Source organism: Sander vitreus, chromosome 4 (assembly GCF_031162955.1).
Source record: "Sander vitreus isolate 19-12246 chromosome 4, sanVit1, whole genome shotgun sequence".
In the NCBI taxonomy this organism is placed as follows: domain Eukaryota; kingdom Metazoa; phylum Chordata; class Actinopteri; order Perciformes; family Percidae; genus Sander; species Sander vitreus.
Window position 1 is genome coordinate 2,140,530 of NC_135858.1, and position 22,694 is coordinate 2,163,223.

The 22,694-nt window shown below is 41.1% G+C and overlaps 1 protein-coding gene across 1 annotated transcript in view; it reads left to right on the forward strand.

Annotated features, from left to right (window-relative positions):
- LOC144516372 (dihydropyridine-sensitive L-type skeletal muscle calcium channel subunit alpha-1-like) overlaps nt 1–20,763 on the forward strand; it is a 33,905-nt gene extending 13,142 nt beyond the window's left edge. The window contains exons 12-42 of the mRNA XM_078247598.1: nt 57–264; nt 975–1,095; nt 1,207–1,321; nt 1,731–1,833; nt 1,931–2,000; nt 2,100–2,232; nt 2,906–3,035; nt 3,168–3,227; nt 3,732–3,838; nt 4,632–4,719; nt 4,806–4,913; nt 5,024–5,076; nt 5,919–6,065; nt 6,261–6,462; nt 7,275–7,433; nt 7,585–7,695; nt 8,444–8,527; nt 8,962–9,009; nt 9,409–9,435; nt 9,526–9,651; nt 9,737–9,802; nt 10,687–10,778; nt 11,360–11,519; nt 12,376–12,503; nt 12,640–12,736; nt 13,827–13,929; nt 15,146–15,247; nt 15,524–15,654; nt 16,498–16,620; nt 17,719–17,864; nt 20,730–20,763. Coding sequence (XP_078103724.1) covers nt 57–264; nt 975–1,095; nt 1,207–1,321; nt 1,731–1,833; nt 1,931–2,000; nt 2,100–2,232; nt 2,906–3,035; nt 3,168–3,227; nt 3,732–3,838; nt 4,632–4,719; nt 4,806–4,913; nt 5,024–5,076; nt 5,919–6,065; nt 6,261–6,462; nt 7,275–7,433; nt 7,585–7,695; nt 8,444–8,527; nt 8,962–9,009; nt 9,409–9,435; nt 9,526–9,651; nt 9,737–9,802; nt 10,687–10,778; nt 11,360–11,519; nt 12,376–12,503; nt 12,640–12,736; nt 13,827–13,929; nt 15,146–15,247; nt 15,524–15,654; nt 16,498–16,620; nt 17,719–17,864; nt 20,730–20,763 — 3,382 coding nt within the window. The remainder of the gene's footprint in view (nt 1–56; nt 265–974; nt 1,096–1,206; nt 1,322–1,730; nt 1,834–1,930; nt 2,001–2,099; nt 2,233–2,905; nt 3,036–3,167; nt 3,228–3,731; nt 3,839–4,631; nt 4,720–4,805; nt 4,914–5,023; nt 5,077–5,918; nt 6,066–6,260; nt 6,463–7,274; nt 7,434–7,584; nt 7,696–8,443; nt 8,528–8,961; nt 9,010–9,408; nt 9,436–9,525; nt 9,652–9,736; nt 9,803–10,686; nt 10,779–11,359; nt 11,520–12,375; nt 12,504–12,639; nt 12,737–13,826; nt 13,930–15,145; nt 15,248–15,523; nt 15,655–16,497; nt 16,621–17,718; nt 17,865–20,729) is intronic.
- The last annotated feature ends 1,931 nt before the right edge of the window (nt 20,764–22,694 follow it).

Sequence of the window (22,694 nt, forward strand, 5' to 3'; positions counted from 1 at the left end):
TAAATACAACTGGCAGAATAACTGATGACCTATTCATTTGATGTTGTGTGCCCTAGATACTGGACATCTCTCAGTAATCTGGTGGCTTCCCTCTTGAACTCGGTCCGTTCCATTGCCTGCTTGCTGCTGCTCCTCTTCCTTTTCATTGTCATCTTCTCCCTGCTGGGTATGCAGGTGTTTGGAGGGAAGTTCAACTTTCCTAACCAACCCAAACCCCGCAGCACCTTTGACAGCTTCCCTCAGGCCCTCATCACTGTGTTCCAGGTACAATCAGGGCCACTGATCATGAATTGATTAAATAAATGTAAAATCTCAAAAATAGAGTTGAAATATTTAAAAAAATATATATACCTTAATTATGCAGTAAATTAACTTCTTTCTCTGATTGTTTTCCTTATGATAGAAAGTAATGTGGCTAATGTGATGCTAATGTTAGCTTATATTCTGTGCTGCAGTTTAACTTCCGACAGAAACCCTGCTGGAGGCATTTAATGGTTTCTCCTGAAATTCCAACACATTTTCATTCCCAGTGCTGCAAAAAGTCTTTTGGCATCAGTTTTTGACGCTCTGGATTGGAACCAATTTGGCGTCATTTTTCAATGTGCAGGGTAAAGCCACTTAGTTAGGGTTAGGGAAAGATTGTGGGTGGGGTTAAAAATGCACGTTTAACTGACATGCGGCACAAGAACCCGGTCTCCTGGGTGAAAGTCCTCCGTTGTTCCCATCCTGCCTCCTTACACAGAATTTCGTTATTTCATACTACTCGCTACCGTTGTTGCTAAAGGTTGCATTTTGCATTGATATCTGATGCTGACAGCCACTGACGAAGCGTCAGTATTTGACGACTTGGGAATGAAAAACTTAATTATTCACTGTTGTACGAAGACACCCGAGCTGCAGCTTTGAAAGGTCACGATATTTTTGGTGAAAAACTTGTATTTTGTTGTAGTATTGTTAAATTATGTGTGTTTTAGATCCTGACAGGTGAGGACTGGAATGCTGTCATGTACGATGGCATCATGGCTCATGGAGGACCCAGCATGCCGGGTATTCTAGTCAGCATCTACTTCATCATCCTCTTTGTGTGTGGAAATTGTATCCTTAAAGAGTGAGTGTGAGTGTCTTTAACCAAGATTAAACTCCAACCATAACAACCGCAGTTCAGGTCAAATCACTGTCATAATCTTTGACTCCCCTGTCATTCAGTCATCCTTCTAAATGTCTTCCTGGCCATTGCCGTTGATAATTTGGCAGAGGCTGAGTCTTTGACTTTGGCACAGAAAGAAAAAGCAGAGGAGAAAAAACGCAAGAAAGCACTCAGGTAAGTCTTCCTAAATGTTAAAAATAAAACATATTTAGTTCATCAAAATCTTTTCATGTTCTGTACTTACTTGCAATCTTAACTATAGAGACAGAGTGAATGTAACTCCTGCCCCCACCGGAGGGGAAAATGAATCGCTCTCTATGGATTTGTATTGCGGGAAGTTACCTCCTTGTCAATTACATCTGCTAGCAAACAACAGAAAAAGGCCTAAAAGATGCTTGAACCCTGTTATAAAGCCATCTCATGTCATTCCTACAATGATTGTGTACAATATGGTGTAAAATTACAATATGTAACATAAAGTTGTTATACTCAGAACAACATGATGATTTAAGTAAAATATTGCATTTTTCTTTAACGCCACAAGCCAACAACCAGTTGAATCAATCACTCTGTTGATTTATAGGGCCAACATGCCTGACAAGGCATCAGAGGAGAAAGCCAATCTGGCAAAGAAGTTGGCTGAGCAAAGGGCCAAGGGTGTAGAGGGCATCCCTACAACTGCCAAGGTGAGGCATCCAAGAGCATTCATCGGCCATGTAAATTAAACAATATATCTGTTCCCCTTTCTTACCTTTCAACTATTTAAAATTTTCAAATCTGCAGCTCAAAATCGACGAGTTTGAGTCTAATGTCAATGAGATCAAAGACCCATTCCCTCCAGCAGACTTTCCTGGTAAATCCCAATGGCTCCATACTGAATTTGTAATCATACTAATCCAAACTCAGAGGTACGAAAGTCTTCTGCTAATCCATCGCTCTTTCTGTTGGCTAGGTGATGATGAGGAGGAGGACCCTAATATCCCAGAAAGCCCTAGACCTCGTCCAATGGCAGATCTGCAGTTGAAGGAGGAAGCAGTGCCGATGCCAGAAGCCAGCTCGTTCTTCATCTTTGGACCTCAAAACAAGTATGATAACGGTGATTGTTGGGGATTGGTGGTAATGAAAATGTAGTGATAATACATGAAATGAAAGTGGGGTGGGGCTCAGGATTACAAATGACATAAATATAGATATTGACAAAAAAGCAGAAAATTATAAATATAATAAATGTCATCAATATTTAATAAGTATGCCGCACATTGACACAAAATTACATATTGCAAGCATATTATTACAGCTATATCAGGTTAATTGTCTGCTTCATGCGAGCCGTGCCAAACTGCATGTTTGTAATACTTATCTTTTACTTATACCTATCACATACAGTTTTTAGGTTGTTAAAAAATGGCCCATTTGTGTGATGTCCTGTCTTGTTATTTAACCCCCAAATGGCAGTGATAAAGGCAGTGATGTTTTCCCGTTTACCGTACAGGCGTCAGGGTGCGTTTCTCCAAAAGTTAAATCTGTCGTAAGATTTTGCCGCTAGCCACTGCAGGTTTTTTTCGGCACCTAAAGGCACTACCTCCATTCAAAATGAATGGAAAGACCTGTGTTTTTGCCGGACCGTCTGAGGACCACCGCAGTCTATGTAAATGCAGCCTTATGGTTCCAGATTAACTTTTTGTAAAGTGCCTGTCCGAGAAATATCACAAGTTCTTTTTCTCACGCTGTCATGAACATGTCTTTTAACCATTTCAGGTTCCGGAAGCTCTGCCATCGTATTATCAATGCGACTACTTTCACCAACATCATCCTCCTCTTCATCCTTCTGTCATCAATTTCTTTAGCTGCTGAGGATCCCATCGATCCCATGTCCTTCAGGAACCAGGTGACAAGTGCATGCCAGTCCCATTGTAATTTAAAAGTTGCAATTGAAACATTTCAGTTTTCATTCACATTGTAAGCATTTAGTATATATGTTATATTATTAATGATTTTACAAATAATGTGACATTTTTAGGTGTTGGCCTATGCTGATATAGTCTTCACTTCGGTGTTCACAGCAGAAATTGTGCTCAAGGTAATTACAGGTACCACAGTTTATATTGTTGATATAGATGGGTGACAAATGGAGACTGGTGATGGTGATTTTGGGGCTATTTCCCTGAATAACCTGAGCCTGTCAGTGGCAAAACAACACTTTTAGTGAATGGAAATTGATTGCACATATGCCCAATAGGGTTATATTGCAGCCCAGTTCACGGCTGTTGGTCACAATTTTCTCACTCCACATTTGACCAATTTCAAAGATTTTTGTTCACATCAGTCACTTAGACACCACTGAATGACAAAATAGGATTCAGGTTGAAAACAAACAATTTAGTTAAAATGTAAGCCCCAAATTCTCTGGACATTCAGACAACCTTATGAGATGCAATTAGATGCAATGCTTATGTTTTGTTTGTGATTCTGCTTTTTTGTTTTGCCTTTTTGTTGTTGTCTATAAGCTGTAAGTTATACCTACCACAGAAACTTCTTAGTACAGTTGTGGTGTTCATAATGGACAACATGTATTCATTTTTAGATGACAACATATGGTGCCATTCTTCACAAAGGGTCTTTCTGTCGGAACTCTTTCAATATCTTGGATCTTCTGGTGGTCAGTGTATCTCTCCTCTCAATGGGCATGGAGTAAGTGGAGTCTAAAAAATGTACCTTATTACTTCCTATTGACTGACCTCTCTCATGCAAAGAGCTCTTTTTCTGTTGACTTCTGGATTTGATAAAGCAATGCCATGTGTTATCACACCATTAGGTCTTTTTAGACAGTAAGCGATACTTTGGCTGTATACCTGTTTGGCTCTGCGGGGTCTCACTGCACTCCTCATGATAATAGCAGACAATGCGCCGTGAGTAAACGCCAGGCGCTCTGTGCGTGGTTGGTGGTAACCATGGCATTTCTGTGCAATATGCCTGTACAACTGAATGACATTAGTTGACTGTGGTATCATTTATCCATAATCACAGGTTGATTTATAACATATAGTGGCAAATCATTGTCTTTGCTAACCACAGACTGTTTTTGTTGATAGATATTATACATATATATAGTTAGCATATTAATAGCTTTATAGCCTAATTTAGGTTAAAACTATATGTAACATTACCCAATACATCCAGTCTTATGTCGATGCTCTGACATGCGAAAGCCCCACTGTTGATGTCCTAATAACTGTTATTATAACAACAAAAGTTAAAGACAATTCAACTCTTGCAACTCTATTGCGACAGTTTCACGGGATTGTGGCCGCTTGTCGCGTCGCCTGTCATGCGATTGCCCGCTTGCCTCTTATTGGAAATAAATTACTAGGCTCGTAAATCACTTCCCGTCTGAAAATACCTTTAGACTTAACGACAAAAAATGACCATGGAGTGAAAATGATTAAATCACTTAATGCGATGTGCCCTTGTTTGTATAATCTAGATCCAGTGCCATCTCGGTGGTGAAGATTCTCAGGGTGTTAAGGGTACTCCGTCCCCTAAGGGCCATCAACAGAGCCAAGGGACTCAAGGTATAAGATGTCTATCAGTAAACTGCAGTTATAAATGGCCATAACATTGACCTGATTCATCATCTGTATTATCTCTGTCTTTGTAGCATGTCGTCCAGTGTGTGTTTGTTGCTGTAAAGACCATTGGAAATATTGTGCTGGTCACCATGCTACTGGACTTCATGTTTGCCTGCATTGGAGTCCAACTTTTCAAAGTGAGAAAACAAAGAAATAAAATGGCAAAACTGTTGCTTAGCTCTGTATTTTGGTAATGTAAACCTTTGTTTACTGCCTTCTCATAAATACTCTTTTGTTGCCTTCTCAGGGCCAGTTCTATGCCTGCACAGATCCTGACAAAATGACTGAGGAATCATGCAAGTAAGGATGTTGTTGTGTTTATTAGAACAGTAATGCTGCGTTTCTCCTAGTTTAGTTTTTGCCTTGGGCACCTCTAGCCATTTAACCCTAAAGAAATACTGATTAAGAGGGCATTTACAACTGCTTCATTTAGTTTGGTTGAATCAAACTAGAGTTCATTTTCGTCCTCGGTGCAGTTCGTTTGGGCGGGTGTGAATGCAGAAATCGGACTCGGATGCGCACTAAAAGCGGACCAAACAAGCGTACCGAGACATCCTTCAAGAGGTGGTCTCAGTACACTTTCAAGCAAACTCTGGAGCGGTTCATCTGTGGTGAGAACGTGATCCGACCTCGAATAGACCCAACTACAGGAAGAACTGTGCATTTTTGGACTAAACCAGCTGCCGTAGTCAGCTGCGCTGTGCTGACCAGGTCTACAATCAACCCGTGCTCTTGTCTCTCCATAGTAGGACTTGCAAAAGCGGCGTGTTGTCTGCTGGCTTTTCCTCCTCTCTTTGTTTACCTCCAGAAGTTCCGTTGGCGTTTTCCCGCATGTTAATTCTGACCAATCGAAGAGGAGTCTAGGAAATATGTTCAATAACACATCGCCATTGATGTGAATGTTGTCACGTGAATTGTGTTGCTGCATTTCGATTTATTTCACCAACTAATCAGTTGATTCGGACCAGAGAAAACAGTGTGTTGGGAAATGGAACCAAAACAGCTAAAAACTGCTACAATGTATATTTTTTATGCCTTTGGTCTGGACCAAATGAACCGACCTACAGGTGTGAAAGCACCCCCAGGTGATCTTGACTGTAGCGCTGTCTGTCTGTCTCTTTCCCTTCCACTTTGTGGCACAGAGGCTGGTATATAAAGTACCAGGAGGGAGCACTTCATGAAATGGAGGTCCGTAAGAGGGAATGGACCAACTCAGAACTAAACTTTGACAACATCTTCAATGGCATGTTGGCTCTCTTCACCATTTCTACCTTTGAAGGATGGCCAAAGTGAGTCGTGATCTCTTCTGTGCTAATTATTTATTGGTTTCTATTCATTTCAGCATTGACAACCTAAACATTCATATAGTTTAATCAATGGTACAGCCACAATCCCCTTTTTATTGATTGGGTGAATAATCTTTTTTCTGTCTGTGTATTGCATGTGTTTGGATTTGTGTGTGACTTTTTTTATTATTTACATAGGTTACTATATAAAGCCATTGATTCAAACTTAGAGGATAAGGGCCCAGTGTACAACAACCGAGTGGCCATCTCAATCTTCTTTATCATCTACCTCATCCTTATCGCCTTCTTCATGATGAATATTTTTGTGGGCTTCGTCATCGTCACCTTCCAGGAGCAAGGAGAGCAGGAGTATAAGAACTGTGAGCTGGACAAAAACCAGGTATGTTAATAATGACTGGAAATGAAAATGAGGTCACAATTGAGGTCAGGACTGAGCTCTTCCAAATTGCCTGAATGAGGCACCTACATTTAATCTAGTTTTTTTTAAATTGTGGGCAGAGACACATTGATATAATCTCAATTCAAAAAGTCCTCCAAACCATACGACGATATGGGTGGTTTATTCCTACCCTCTAATGGAACCCACAGGAGATATTCATGAGCTAGTGCCCCTAGTGGTGGCAGGAAATACGACATATTATCTAAAGCAGAGAATGTAACATTAACAGTCGGGATTTTAAACACATCTTAACGTTGTCAAGCAGTCACAGTTTGATTGTTTGGGCACCAAAACTACTTAATTAAGTTTAGAAAAAGAGAGTGGTTCGCTCTTATACTTACTTCCTGCTTTACTCCCATCATAATTACTATGGCCACTAGAGGGTGCAGCCACTAGAAATGTAAATATAAGTCTTAATCCCTGCTTGAACAAACTCTATGGGAGCGTTTTTTTGAGGGAGGACAGTCTCTCTCAATGTAAGAAAATATCTAAATTTGTTTGTTAAACTTCATGCCCTTGCCAATGCCAAAAACATAAACTTTAACCTAAACCTAAAAAAATTTAAGAGACCCTTGCCAAAAAGTATTATTTATGTAAAAAAAAAGTTTCATCTAATATATCATTGCTAGATTTTGTTTTAGTCTCAACTGTCTGTTGTTGCTACCAGCCTTAAAAAACCCATAATCCTGATTTGTCACGTTTACTTTGTCTAAGCCCTGCATCTCTCTCCCCCTTCTATTTAACCCCTCCAGCGCCAGTGTGTGCAGTATGCTCTTAAGGCCCGACCACTGCGATGTTATATTCCCAAGAACCCCTACCAGTATCAGGTGTGGTACATCGTCACCTCCTGCTACTTTGAGTACCTCATGTTCCTCCTTATTATGCTCAACACCATGTGTCTTGGAATGCAGGTATGAACACAACACACGTCACATACATATACCACAGTATCTGTCATTCTATCTATCTATCTATCTATCTGTCTGTCTGTCTGATAGTGGGGGAGAAAACATTCTGGTGTGACAAAATATTTTTTTCAATCTGTCCTTCTTTAACCCACAGCACTGTAATCAGTCGGATCACGTCACTCACCTGTCTGACATGCTGAACGTGATTTTCACTGTGCTCTTCACTGTGGAGATGATCCTTAAACTCATGGCCTTCAAAGCAAAGGTTTGTTAAAATTGAACGTATTATTACATTTTCCAAATACATCACGCTAACCCGTTCTCACTCTCAACCCATCAAATACTGACGCTTGGGTCAGTGGCTGTCAGTGTCAGATACCAACGCACAAAGCACCCTTTAGCGTCTGTATGGAACACACTGGGCATAGCAGTAGCTCGACCCCTGCGCTGTAAGATGACGCACTATGAAGAGCGACGACATATAGAGGCAGGTTGGGGCGGGGGACCGAGGAGACCGGCGTTTGTGTCCCATTCTTGTTCTGCGTGCCAGTTAAACGTACATTTCGTAACCCGACCCACAATCTATTCCTAACCCTAAGTGGTTTTACCCTATTCGGTGAAAAATGACGGCAATAGGGGGTTCGCAAGCATCAGTATTTGACGGGTTGGTAGTGAGAATGTGTTGATCAGGGAAACAGTGATTTAGCGATAGTAAATTTAAAAAGTTAAACTGCTGTGAGCCATAAAATGCACATTTACAGTGACAACAAACCTCACACACACAAACACAAAAAGGTATTCAGACCACATACACACTTTTTTAAGTGTACCTCTTTTCACATTATCATGATTCGTGCAGTACTGCTAAAACAGTGTATGTATTTTCTGCCTTTAAAAATGTTTTCATTTCTTTATTAACCTGAAGTCACAAATGAACATGCATGCATACATGCATCATGACAAGTGAAGTATCATGGCGAGTGACATCCATACTTCTCTCGTTTTTTTCAAAGGGTTATTTTGGAGACCCATGGAACGTCTTTGACTTTGTCATCGTCATTGGAAGTGTCGTGGACGTGATGTTGAGTGAAATTGATGTGAGTGCCATTGCCCTGCTCTCTCTTTTCTCTCTCTGTCTCTCTCTCTCTCTCTCACTCACACACACACACACACACACACACACACACACACAAACAAACATTACACATAACTTTCACATATTTAAACACACATAGATTTGGGGGCATTGCATTGACATTTGCCTAATTTACTCGAATCGTAACCATAAACTGTACATATTTGTTGAAAGTCTTCAGAATACATCCAGATAAACTTGAGAATCCATGCAGTATATAGTGCATACATGTACATCTTTTGTTTTATGAATGGTGACGTTAAATGTTGTCCTTCTCTGCTTTCCCTGTTCATGCCTTCATCTCTCACTGTCATTTATTTTTTGCCACAGACAGCAAGCAAGCTCTCTTTCTTTCCTCTCTGACGTCACTTCTTGACTTGTGTTTCCCTCCCACAGGCAGCACTGGCCTCCTCTGGAGGACTTTACTGTCTCCACGGCTGCACTGTAACTATTCACTTGCTTCAGTTTTGCATGACATTTACATGTTGTCGAACAAGGATTCGACTGAAATGAAACCATTGGGCAGAATTATGCATTAATTAAGTTATTCTTCACTTGACTGGGCTCTGAACATAAATCTGTCTAGCTTTTGTTCAGCACTAATAACACTCATGCTCAAAAGAATATCTTATTTAGTTTGAACAAGCTCACACTTCAGTTCTGTTTCTCATGCAAGAGTTTCCTTTATGAAATGATGTGATGTGGTTGTGTTAACACTAACAAAGTTTGGTGAAGGTGAGCATTACAACAGTTCAAGAAAAACGGATGCACGTAGCAAAACGTGTTTGTTAAAGCCATTTGTCAGAGTGTAGCAGTAGAAAAACAATATATTTGTTTCTGCAGGCAGTGGATCCCATGCAAGCAATTGCGGTGAGTTGCTTTAACTTTTCCTGGATTTGAGTTTGGTGGAATTCTGGAGTTGGCACAATGTAATGACCAATGTGTCCTCTCTCTGACAAGTCTTCTGAGAACATGAGCGTATCAGTCACATTCTTCAGACTGTTTCGTGTCATGCGTCTAGTGAAACTTTTGAATCGCTCTGAGGGGATACGGAATCTTCTGTGGACCTTCATCAAATCCCTTCAGGTCAGTATTATCTCTCAGCAAAAATCAGCCTGTGGTTTAGAATTACTATGTCTGTCTGACAGCATCATTGGTTGTTGTGTTTCAGGCTCTTCCATATGTGGCCCTGCTCATCCTCATGCTGTTCTTTATATACGCTGTGGTTGGAATGCAGGTACACACACACCACCCATTGATATTTATATTATGGCCACTGAGTATTAACAGTAACAGTGAGGCTAAGCTAAAGATCAACATCGGAAAGGATAAATAGCTTGTCATTATGAACCATGCAAGTGTAATTTAAAATCTGTTGATATTTGTTAGTCTTGCATTGCCATACCTGTCTCGACAGCGTTGTGGAGTAAGTTCTGGCTACACCACACATACATTCTAGGATAGGAGAAAAAAAAACGCTCTGGGTTGTTTGCATTTCTTTAAACCAATCACAGTCATCTTGGCCGGCGCTAAGCTCCGGACACAGCGACGGTGGCTCTGCAAAATCGTCTCGGGAAGGAACTTGTTTTGTTGGAACATTTGCACCCGGCAAAAGAAAATGCCACATACAATATTATATGAAGTTAACTGTTCACACAGTACAGTAACGTGGGCTATTTAAATTAGCTGATACATGGTTAAACATAATTTGGTCTTACCAGTGTATCGCCGTGTGTACTCTGTTCACAGCAATCCCACCAATCGGTCCCAAAACGTCCCAGTTAGAGAGGAAATGCCTTAAACATATTCTTTGTAAATCTTTACAATCATTCCCCCAAAGAACCAAGCAGACCTGCCTCGTTGCACGATCCAAAGTTTCTTCAAAACTTGCCATTTTCAGCGTGCTAGCTCAAAGTTTGTTGTTGTTTCTCGAAGTGAAGGGATTTGGAGAACGGCAACACAGAGAGCGGAAGGCAAGGGGCAAAGCCTGGCCGGATGTCAGGCATTATATTGGAAATGTATTTCCGTTGATCCAGACTAATGGTTCTGTGAAGCTGGATGTCAAATTAGACCACCCAGTGCAAACCAGGTCACCCTAACATAACCTTCTTTTTTCTGCAGATATTTGGTAAAATTGCATTGGTCGATGGCACATACGTCAACAGAAACAACAACTTCCAGACATTCCTACAGGCTGTGCTGCTGTTATTCAGGTTGGTGGTCTGTCTTCCTCTGTTAAGGCTACAGAAAAGTCCATCAAACAACTCTAACAGCACAGCTACGTTCAGAAAACATCGGTTGTAAATAGGTAAATGACTTGTTATTGAATGAAACCTTTTATTGGTTCCCATGTGCAAAGCAGTGTATCTCCGTGTGTACTTCGTCCACAGCAATCCCACCAATAGGTCCCAAAACCTCCCCTCTAGAGAGTAAATGCCGTAAACATTATTTGTAAATCTTTACAATCATTCCCCGAAAGAATCAAGCAGACCTGCCTTGTTGGACGGTCCAAAGTTTCTTAAAAACTCTTCAACGTGTAGCTTGCTATCTGGAAGGTTTTTGTACTTTCCTGAAGCAAAGGGATTTTGAGAAAGGCAACACGCAGGGGGCCACACAGAGGTGAGGGACATCAGGCAGTTATCCTGGACATATTTCGTTGATCCAGACTATATACGAGGTTGCTAAAAAGCAAGACTCATGGTAGGAAACAAGAGCACAAAGCAGGCCTGCCTTGTTGCACGATCCAAACCAAGAGAGCACGGCCTTAGATAAAGTATTTTTCTTTGTTGTGCAGATGTGCTACAGGAGAGGCATGGCATGAAGTGATGTTAGCGTGTATGTACGGGAAGAAATGTGATCCCAAGTCGGACTACTTACCTGGGGAAGAGTACACCTGTGGATCCAACTTTGCCATCATCTACTTCATGAGTTTCTACATGCTCTGTGCCTTTCTGGTAAAACAACACACATTCACACGCTCTCAATACACATTAAAGAGCATCCTAAAACTTCAATTAACCATTTCAGCTTCATAACACTGCCTTCACATGTTAAAAAATTCAGCTGTCTGCACCACCTGCGTGATGGCTCGCATTTCACTCACGCTCAAGATCGACCTAATGTGTAATTTGTGCCTGACAGGGAAAACAGTACAGTGTCTCCAGAAACCAAACTAGGGATGATAATGATTAATCATCGATCATTTGGTTGGTTGTTAAGATTGTGATCGAACACGTGAAATTTAATCGATCTACTATCAAATAAAGATCTGAAAGATTAACGTATACACTCCTATTACATTCTAGCCAGGGGCGGAGCCAGACGTTGTAAACATTTGGGGCTCCTCCCAAACTTAGGGGGGTCCGGGAAGATTTGTTTACAATTTACGGCAGCTATGTGCACTATTTTTAAAGCCGCTTGAGATTATTAATTTATTTATTAGAGGTTTTTATTAGTAATTTTATGCTATAAAAATGGGCTAAAACGTCATGATTGACAGCTGTGATTAACTCGTACTTGGTCGGGCAGGTGTATGGGCGGGACTTCAATAACGTGGCTTCACTGCCCGAGAACTACTGTGCAGACTCTGGCTCCAAAATGTACTTTTGTACAGTGGGAGGAAGTGGAGACACGTCGTTCATCTTTATATACAAGGAACATCGTAGTGTTTCTATACTGTACGTCACTGCTCCTGGGTTGTGTTTTTTTTTCCTTTCATTGGAAGGAGACATTAAAAGGAATCATTTAAACAGGACATGAATGACATGACGTGAATCATACTTACATATGTATTGCCTCTATCGTTCACAGATCATCAACCTATTTGTGGCTGTCATCATGGATAACTTTGACTACTTGACACGAGATTGGTCTATCCTTGGGCCACAGCACTTGGATGAGTTCAAGAAAATATGGGCAGAGTATGATCCTGAGGCTACGTAAGTGTGTGTGTGTATATCTTATTCTCTCTTCTCTTAAATAAGAGGAATCGCAGAAAAATGCCCAATGTATATTTCAATACTTTTTTTTTTACTTAAGTATTCCAAATTCATTATTTTGTATTCTTTGGTACAGGGGTCGTATTAAGCACCTTGATGTGGTGACACTCCTACGAAGAATACCTCCTCCTCTGGGTTTTGGCAAGTTTTGTCCTCATCGTATCGCCTGCAAGGTGAGAGAAAACTTCAGGCTGATGTGTGGTGTCACATGGCAATCCTAATGTAATCAAGTATTTTGCTCTTCAGCTAGATAATGGCAAGTTAGGACTATGGGTACGTCCCAGGTCCTTAAATTGCATCCCCGTTTCCTTCACTTGCTTCCCTTCCTCGCGTCTTAGTCCGTCCCACCGAGGAAGCATGGGAGAGATGGAGGATATAATGCGAGGAGAGAGGAAATGTGTTTTTAGAGGGATGAGACGTCATTTCCTCTGAAGCGTCACAGGAATTTGTTATCTGTATGGGCGGAGTTAGCAACGGCTTTCACAGCTGCACGGCTTCCGGGAAGGATGCTCTAGTGTATCCTCACTCATAGCTCTTCAGAGAGCCCTCCTCGCTCCTAGCTCCTCAGAGATCCATCCTCCATCCACGCAGCAGGAATAAGAGCTTTGAGACGGCCTTCACAAAGGCGGACAAGAACGACTTTCGTTTCAAGCAAGGAGCAAGGAGATATCAAATAAAAGACTTAGGATCCACCCTAGGCCTCTATGTGGTTCTTCCAGTTCAGTTGTTTATAGTGAATTGTCAATTCTATACTTACCCAAAGTGCTCTGAGGGCAGAATGAAATCAGTAGGCAGGCCTTTGTGTTTCAAGCCGGACGAGATTATGCAATGTCTTGTATAGTTTTACCAACACAAATGTATTTAAATACTTTCTAACTTGCTTCTAGTAAGCATCTGTTTATTTGGCCAGAGACTAGCTAGGTAGCTTACAAAATTAGCTTAAGGTTAAGCTAATTCTTTCAACTAAAGTTGAACTAAGTAACAGTGCGTGGTACAAACCTTGATATGTTTTGTTGTTTTTAGTTTTTTCAATTATTTTTCATTGTGGTGTAAATGTTTAAATATTTAATTCTACTGCATTTGAATTTTGCGGAACAACATAAAAACTTTATATGTAAAAAATTAAAAAGGGAAAATTATCTGAAAACTGAACAAAAGAAACCTACAAAAGCATTGATTTTTTTCTTTCTTGTAATTAATTTCTAAAACCAGAAATTAACAACATTTTTACATTATGTTGCATGTGTGTGTTTGTTTCTCCAGAGGTTGGTCTCCATGAACATGCCTCTCAACAGTGATGGAACAGTCACCTTCAACGCCACACTGTTTGCCCTGGTTAGAACTGCACTGAAAATAAAGACCGAAGGTTTGTGTTATCAACAATGTTTGTGTGTAGTCATTTATGTGAATATGGGTTTAAAATGTATACGAACTCATTTCCAGAAGGTCACGTAGTTTCATGCATGATCGGTCAAAAGAACATTCATTGCATCTTGGAAAAAACATACCACTGGGTTGAGAATGATCAGCCTGGTCTCCCAGAATTCTGGTGGTGGTTGGTATACGTGATGGTTGCACAGAATGTGTAAAAATTCCGTGTGGCCACCATGGAAAACAATGCCAATGTAAAGTCACTGAGAAGATGACGTAGCATTAAGAGCAACTACGGTAGCGAGTAGTATGGAAGCCCGAAAAGCCGCATAGGGAGGTTGGTTGGGGGGGGTGGATGGGTCAAACAACACGGGACTTTCACCCAGGAGACCGGGGATCATGTCCTGCGTGTCACGTTTCCTAAACCCGTCGCTTTCTTCTTTTACTAAACCCAACCGTCCTGTTATTGTCCCGTTAGTGTTTTCCTAAATCCAACCATCCCGTTCTTCTTTTCCTAAACCCAACCGTCCCGTTGTTGTCCCTCATGTCATGGAAACGTAAACCCACCCACGACCTTTTCCTTAACTTAAGGGGCCATGTTCATTTCATGAAATTCTTCCGTGGGCCCATCACGGAATTTTTGCAGATTCCGTGAAATTGCCACAGATTTTAAGTTAAGGGGCCGTGTTCATTTCACGGAATTCTGTGAGATCAGGTTGGAATGATATGTGTGTGTACTGTGCAGCGAGTGTGTGCGAGTGAGAGAGACGGCGGCTGTCGGCTGCGCTGACAGCAAACAGCATCGCTGTTGGCGATCGGAGCGGAGAAGAAAACCTGCAGTCCATGGCACGTGGCTGACTCGTGCTCACAACTTATATTCATCTTGCCCATACTGCCTAAACAAAACAGAATGTATCGCCGTCCAATCCAAAAAGAAATGCCATGTGTAGGTGGAACCAAAATTTAAAAAGATTTTGCGGTTACCGTGGAATCTTTTCTAATTTGGAACCAGGTTTCGGTTCCTAACCTTACACCACTGGAAACATGATTTTGAAACTTGCCCTATGTGACCGCTACTGGAAAATACAGTGAAACTAGTAGCTTTGTTACATTAACACTGGTTACGGAGGGATTTTGCCAATCTAAATTTTAAATGTCTTGAATTTCAGTAACACCCTTTGTCTTATTATCATCCTTCTTTCATTGGTCAGGTAATTTTGAACAAGCCAACGAGGAGCTGAGGGGAATTATCAAGAAGATCTGGAAGCGCACCAGTATGAAACTTCTGGATCAAGTCATCCCACCTATAGGAGGTTAGCTTTTCATTATGAAACCTCGAGATAAGTGCACATTTTTCAACTTGCACAGATGCCTCATTGCATTTTCAAATGTCGGTCTATTTACTTCTTTCCATTGACTTGTAAAGCAACTGTGCCACATATAAAATTCACTTTGCTTTCTGTCGCATATTACACACCTATAATAATGTAAAGCCTGATATGTCTAAGGTGTTCTCAAATGGCCACTGTACAGGGGATTTTAATAGCATGGCTTTTCCACACTTCACATGCATTTTTGTGTTCAAACAGATGATGAGGTGACAGTGGGAAAGTTCTATGCCACTTTCCTAATTCAGGATTATTTCAGGAAATTGAAGAAGAGACAGGAAGAGTACTATGGCTTCCGGCCCACCAAGAAAAGTGCCACCCATGAGATACAGGTAAGTAGTTAATGGTATGTGACGTGTAGTTAATCATTCTTTGATCTTGATCAATTCAGAGGACTTCCGGTTACGGCATCAGGGCGAATGGAAGCAGAAAGTGAGAACTCCCAGACTGGTCGACTATTATCCTCAAAATTAGGATGTTTTTTTTTCTGTTTTGTTATTTAAATACAATGATAGAAGGGGAAACTAACCAATAAGGCAAATTATTACAAGGACCCCCAAAAGAAATGAAAAACCCACAGCGAAAAAAACAACAAACACAATGCCATGGGTAGCCTGCAAGCTAACATCGGTGCTATGTATGCCGAGATAAAGGCTATCCGGTCAGCTATGAAGGCGGAATTACACCGCTTTTACGACAGCTTTTCTAGAGACATGAAAAGAGATCTTGATTAATTCAATAGTAAGGCTAATACCAGCATCTGTGTAGTGTGTAGTACATGATAATGCTCTAGAATCCAGAATTTACTGTTCATTAAATGTGCATAGAAGTGATGTTTCAGTGTAAAACTGTAAAAATTAAGACATTTAAATATCCAAATAAATACCAACAGCTTTATGTAGTATGATGGGAGAGAAAATAAAGGGATGGTATACACAATTTGGTGTTTGTTAGTTAGAAGTTATCTTAGTACACTTTACATATAGATTAGGTCTAGACCACACTCTTTAATTCACAGAGATCCAACGGTTGGAAGAGAGAGAGAGAGATGCAGAAAAATAATACAATTATTGAGCTGCAGATGATGGTCTCAAACATGCACACATGCGTGGCGGGCCTGAATGGATTTTGTTCTTGTTTTCTTCCCTGACCATATGCTTCTCTGTGTCCATCAGGCAGGGTTGAGGAACATTGAGGAGGAGGGCGTTCCAGAGCTCCACAGGGCCATCTCCGGAGACCTTGTGACGGAAGAAGAGATGGACCAAGCTATTGACGAAGCTGGGGAGGGCATCTACAGGGTAACAGGGCAGACTATGAGTTCATGTCCAGGGAATAGTTAAGAAGACTTTCACCCAGGGAATGGGTGTTCGTAATCATCCTTGTCATTTGGTGTCTAAACTTAACCGCCATCGCCGCATGACGGTCATGTTTTTTTGGTTAAACTTAACTGTAAAGACCGCTGAAATGGTTGCGACCTCACGGTGATCGACCAGCTCAGAGTTACCTTTCGTCGGCTAACCTTACTACTTTGGTGTCCTCTTTACTGAAGCCAAAATGTGTCCGAAAGGATAGGACTGCGTTTTTCTTAGGCTACATTTACATTGCTACGTTTTGGTTTTCAAGTGGAGTTTTGAGCCAAAAGCGATCATCCTGCAAACAAGTGTTTTTAGCTCCAGTAGAAGACAAAATATTTGTTCAAACTAACAAGCCCACACCGCATATCTCATTAACATTCCGGTATACTGGGCATGCACGTGCCACAGTAAACACGAGGCAGCATGTATACTCCGCCTATTGCTGGTAGTTGCCATGGCAACGTTGAGAATGAGACCAATAAGACCCAATCAGGCGGAAAAACATTGGCGTGTCGGTGTTGCCAGAGGTCTCCGTTTGCGGCCGTTGAGACTGCAATACAACCCCGGAGACTCCAAACCAAAATGGGGTCAGATGTGTTTTCAAATTTCTCCGGTTTAGGACTCTGAAAAGCCACAGCAGTGTGAATGTGAGGTGTAAACGTAGCAAAAGATATTCGTTTTTAAACCAAAACGTAGCAATTTAAATGTAGCCTGAGTTGGCAGGAGTCACGTGATCAAACGCGGCTGTATATGTATATGTAATATGTTCTTAAATGGAAAGTACATGAACACACACAGCGGGGAATGTTTTAACTGAATTAATTAAAATTGAATTAATTAAAAACCGAAACAACCGACACGGGGAAATTACGTAGGTTAAAGGTTCGAAACGTTGGTTTCAATTCGGTTTTCGATTGATCGTCCAGCCCTATGTGATGCAAATTTATTTATCACTGACAGTCCCAATACTGATGTGTAATGTTTTTGACATATTTGACGTACATTTAGACCCCAATAGCTGTGCTTTCTTCTCTTAAACAGAGACAAGGTAGTCTTTTCGGAAACCACTCTGACCCTTTTTCTGTGGAGAGTGAGATAGCCGATGCTACCCAGGCCGCTAGCCAGCGTCCACTGCAGATGGCAGAAGGAGTCAACAACAATATCACCAACAGCCACGCAAGTCACAGGTCTGTGTGCTCATGCTTATGTTTGGCTACGCCCAGTTCAGACCAAAGATTTGCGACGAGGCGAAACCAAACTATAGACAAAAAAATCATCCATAATCCATTTTATTTCCATGTTACAAACTGTCAACTGGTCGAAATGGCAAAGCTTTGGGCTCCACAAGCACGGTGTGTGGTCAAGCGAGCTAGAGAGTGACTGAAGAGAGGGAGAGGCATTCGAACAAAGCAGCGAATCAGAGAAAACGTTTTCACCGTTTCATCACTTCTAGAAATGCAACTGTAGCAAGCATCTCATTCTCACTATTCTCGTTCATATTTAAAGATGCTAGAAATGATATCCAGCTACAAAAAAGCCTAAAAAGTCTGACGTTAGAACGGAAGTACAGAGAGTCATTGCTACGGAGTTTACCGTCTCGTCACATTTTGTGAACTGGCAGGTTTCTGAACGTTGCAGCCCGGAGCGTTTCATTGGTCTGAAATGGGCTTTACACTTTAAGTTTCTTACTACTTTAAAGTCTATCCACTGCACAGCACTCACTTTTAATGCTAGTTCACCTGTTACTCTTGTTATTTTCTTCTTCCCAAACAGTGATGAACACCACCAGCAATGGAGCAATTGCCAGGAGTTGAGTTTTAATTAAAACAAAATTAGGGACTCAGGCGTGTTATCTGCATGCCAAATTAATCAGAGCACACGAGGCCACATTGCCTCCTAAATTACCATATGACCGGTTGCTGACAAGCATTTAGAAGACTATTTTTCAAACGGAGTCTGACACAGTCACTCCACATTAAACTGTGTTGCTTTGCCAGCGTCTTTGATAAACCAAATCTAGCGTTACGAACAGCAACATCTCACCGCTGGTCGGAATGACTGCTGGTTTGGGTGGTGTCTTTTTCTTTAGTCTGTGGCCCAACAGGTAAATTAGCTCTCACATATGAAAGTGTCAAACATGCATTTTAGATGAAGGAGATGAGAGTGTATCCAGTTGTTTTTGGCCCGTTTGCTCAGCGCCGTTAAATTGTATGTACGGGGGACGCAGGACTTTCCTCCCCGGAAGTTATTGTAAACAAACATAGTGATTGGCTCTGTAGAACCACGGACATTGCCGCTATGTGATTGTAGTTAACCACTCAGCCACCAGGACGCCACATGAAGCCAACACTGTTGGTGATGGTGATTTACTCCAATTTGCTGGCCTGCATGTTTTTACTGAAACTGAGATTTCATGACTGTTTCATTCTTCTGCCTTTTGTTTTCTCAGCCTTTATCAATAACTGTAGTTTTGGAAGAATCGGCCTGTGACCGTTGATGTCCGTCAGAATTCTTCAGAGCCATGACCTTTGACTTTGGCAAAATGAAGATGGCAGGAGCTTCTCAACAGATCCAAAGAAGAGACTGTGATGAAAGGGGTTGCCAAGGCTGCCAACCTGCCAAAACACCATTTGCAACCAGTGTAGAGCATTAAAAATACCGCCTGTTCTGGATGGACTGAGATTAACACGGACTCTATAAGGACTTTATCTGTTCTGTGCTGTCCTGCTGGGACTTACTCTGTTGGTCTCTTTCCTCTTTTGGGAATAATTTTAAATAATGTAAAAGTAACAAGTTATTTAAAGCTACATTGTGTAAGAATTTCTCCCATCTAGCGGTGAAATTGTATATGACAACCAACTGAATATCTTCTAGCCCTTCCTCCTACGGTGGCCGAACCCGAAATGATCTCTTAGTATCTCCATCGTTTCCACGCAGCTGTTCTAGCCACTCCAATATTAACTTTGGTCTTGTTGCTTTGCCTGTCGCATTGTCGTTTTAATTCTCTTTTTCGCTTCCCTGGCGAGTAATCTCCCCCTGGCATTGGTCACGGTGCCACTAGGTGTAAGAGGGCGAAATGCAGAGGTATGTCCCTCTTTGTCTAATGTATTTTAAAGATGGAGGCGCTACATGGCTGCCGTCGTTTGAGCGAGTCGCTCCAATGTATTCGGAATGATTCTGAATGTCAGATTCTACGCTTACGAGAATACTTTGATTAGTTGGTGGAAGTAATTACACATGAATGAGCACGTTTGTGAAAGAACAAAGTGTTTTTTCCTAAGAATCAACTCAAAAAATTACACAATGTAGGTTTAACTATTGATATTACTTGTTTTTTCTTCTTTGTACTGGTAAACTTAAAAATAAAGCATAAAAAAAAAAAACACTGCCTGTCACAGAAAGACTTACCTTTACTTTTTTGTCCTTTGTTTTTCTTACCCTTATTTTGTCACGTCTAAAAAAAAACAGGAGAGTTAATTGAAAGGTATTTATTTTAAACAAAATATCCGAATAATTGAAGAATGGGAATCTTACTTTATACTTTTAAAGTAAATTCTGTTGTCTGTGGTGTTTTGATCTGTTGAACGAAAGCTGCATTGAAATAAAAACATTTTTTTTACAAATATTATCACCTTATAAACACATGCAAAAAATGCAAAGCAACGTTAGCATTAACATTCATTTGGAGCTGTGTTTCTGCCCAATATTTATTCTTCGTTAGCTCTTCGATTACCACCAACTCCTGCAGAAAATATGTGGTTCTTAAGATGCTAATAGTAGCAATTTTCTTTTTAAATATTTCATGTAGAAACATTATATTCAAATATTTGTGTGCATAATAGCAATAAATATCAAACAATACATAACTTGAATTGTTTCACTCTCTGTTCTTCGGTGTTCATTGTGGTGTGATCTACCTGTGCTTAAAAAAACTCCAAAATACATAATTCTGAACTACACTCTCATAGAGCTCAACAGTGAGCGCCCACTTTTTGAACGGCTCTGGTTCCAAAAGTGATTTTCCCCGTTTAATATCTCCATTGGCGTTTCAGGAACCAAGCCAACAAGCTACGAGATGAATCGTGACCATAAAACATTTGATTCGGCGCAAAATAACATTTTGAAACGGCAGAAAGGCAAAAGGTACAAGACTGTGTTCATAAACGGTCATTCAGTGATGCACTTCAAAGACGGATATCTTTAAAGGTCCTATGACATGCTGCTTTTTGGATGCTTTTATATAGGCCTTAGTGGTCCCCTAATACTGTATCTGAAGTCTCTTTTATATAGACCTTAGTGGTCCCCTAATACTGTATCTGAAGTCTCTTTTATATAGGCCTTAGTGGTCCCCTAATACTGTATCTGAAGTCTCTTTTATATAGGCCTTAGTGGTCCCCCTAATACTGTATCTGAAGTCTCTTTTATATAGACCTTAGTGGTCCCCTAATACTGTATCTGAAGTCTCTTTTATATAGACCTTAGTGGTCCCCTAATACTGTATCTGAAGTCACTCTTTCCTCAGCCACTAGAGCCAGTCCCACAATGAGCTTTCCTTAGTATGTGCCATTTCTGTGTCTGTAGCTTTAAATGCTATTGAGGAGGAGCGAGGGGGGGCAAAGTGGAGGGTGGGGGTGTGGCCTTGACCAACTGCCACTTTGCTCATTTGAAAGCCATGATGTCTCTCTCTCTTTCTCATGGGGGGGCCAAATCCTCTGGGCGTGCAAAGCAGAGAAAGGGGAGGTAACCTTTCCCCTTATGACGTCATAAAGGGAAGATTCCTGATTGGCCCATTTGAGCTTTCATTTTCTCAAAGGCAGAGCAGGATACCCAGGGCTCGGTTTACACCTATCACCATTTCTAGCCACTGGGGGACCATAACTCATATTAATGTTAAAAAAATGTGAAATGTTCATGCCATAGGACCTTTAAAGATAATAATGTAAACTTTACAGTTTGGCTTTTTGCCTGAATTTGTTTGAATTACCCAGAAAACAACTATATATTTTCTTATGTTTTGTATACTATACTATATTTGTCTCTTTTATTCTGTTTGCCTTGAGTTTTACGTCTTTGTTACAGTGATTATTATAAAACGAGAAAAAAAGAATGTTGGAGCAACACAGGTAAAAGAAAAAAGACGGAAACAGTGAATGCACCTTTAGAACTTTACACCTTTTAAAACCTTGATTAGTAAGATGTGAAGATGCTGCTGGACAGTTATGTGTGTGTGTGTGTGTGTGTGTGTGTGTGTGTGTGTGTGTTTGTTTAACTATATTCGTGAGGTCCAAAAACCGGGAGTCCAGTGTACTTGTGGGGTCCGGACAGCTTTGTGGAGCCAAAATGCTGGACCCCACAACCAGCTGTTTGAGGGTTAAGACCTGGTTTTAGGATTAAGGTTAGAATTAGGTTCTGGTTAGGGTGAGGGTTAAGGTTAGGCATTTAGTTGGGATGGTTAAGGTTAGGGTAAGGGGCTAGGGAATGCATTATGTCAATGACGGATCCCCACAAAGATTGTGCCACAAACCTGTGTGTGTGTGTGTGTGTGTGTGTGTGTGTGTCTTGAAGGGGGCACTGGTGACAGCTGAGTACACGTTGACTGAAATGACCTGCAATCCCTCCCCCCCCCTGTTTTTCTGCCACATCATCCCCCCCTTCTCCCCGTATTAATGACGCATTGTCCACAGGCCGCTCTGAAGCCGAGTGAACAACAGGGGCCCGCCGGGACTCTGGGACCAGTCTGAGAGCACCCAGGGGATGAAGCAGCAAATAATAGCAACAGGATTAGAAGAACTGAAGGTTGTGGAGTCTGCAGGAGCGTACAGCGGAAACAAAGCAGTAAGTTATCTGCAATTATTGCATGTTAATGTGTTTCCCGGTGTTATTCAGGCAGGTCAAGATCATGTTTTATGTTTATAAGTTCTGAGTTACTTCACACACAATGACAGTGATGATCATTTGCTGCGATTGTTAATACGTGGTTCCTGTATGAAAACGATTAATCCTGCTTCATTCCAGAT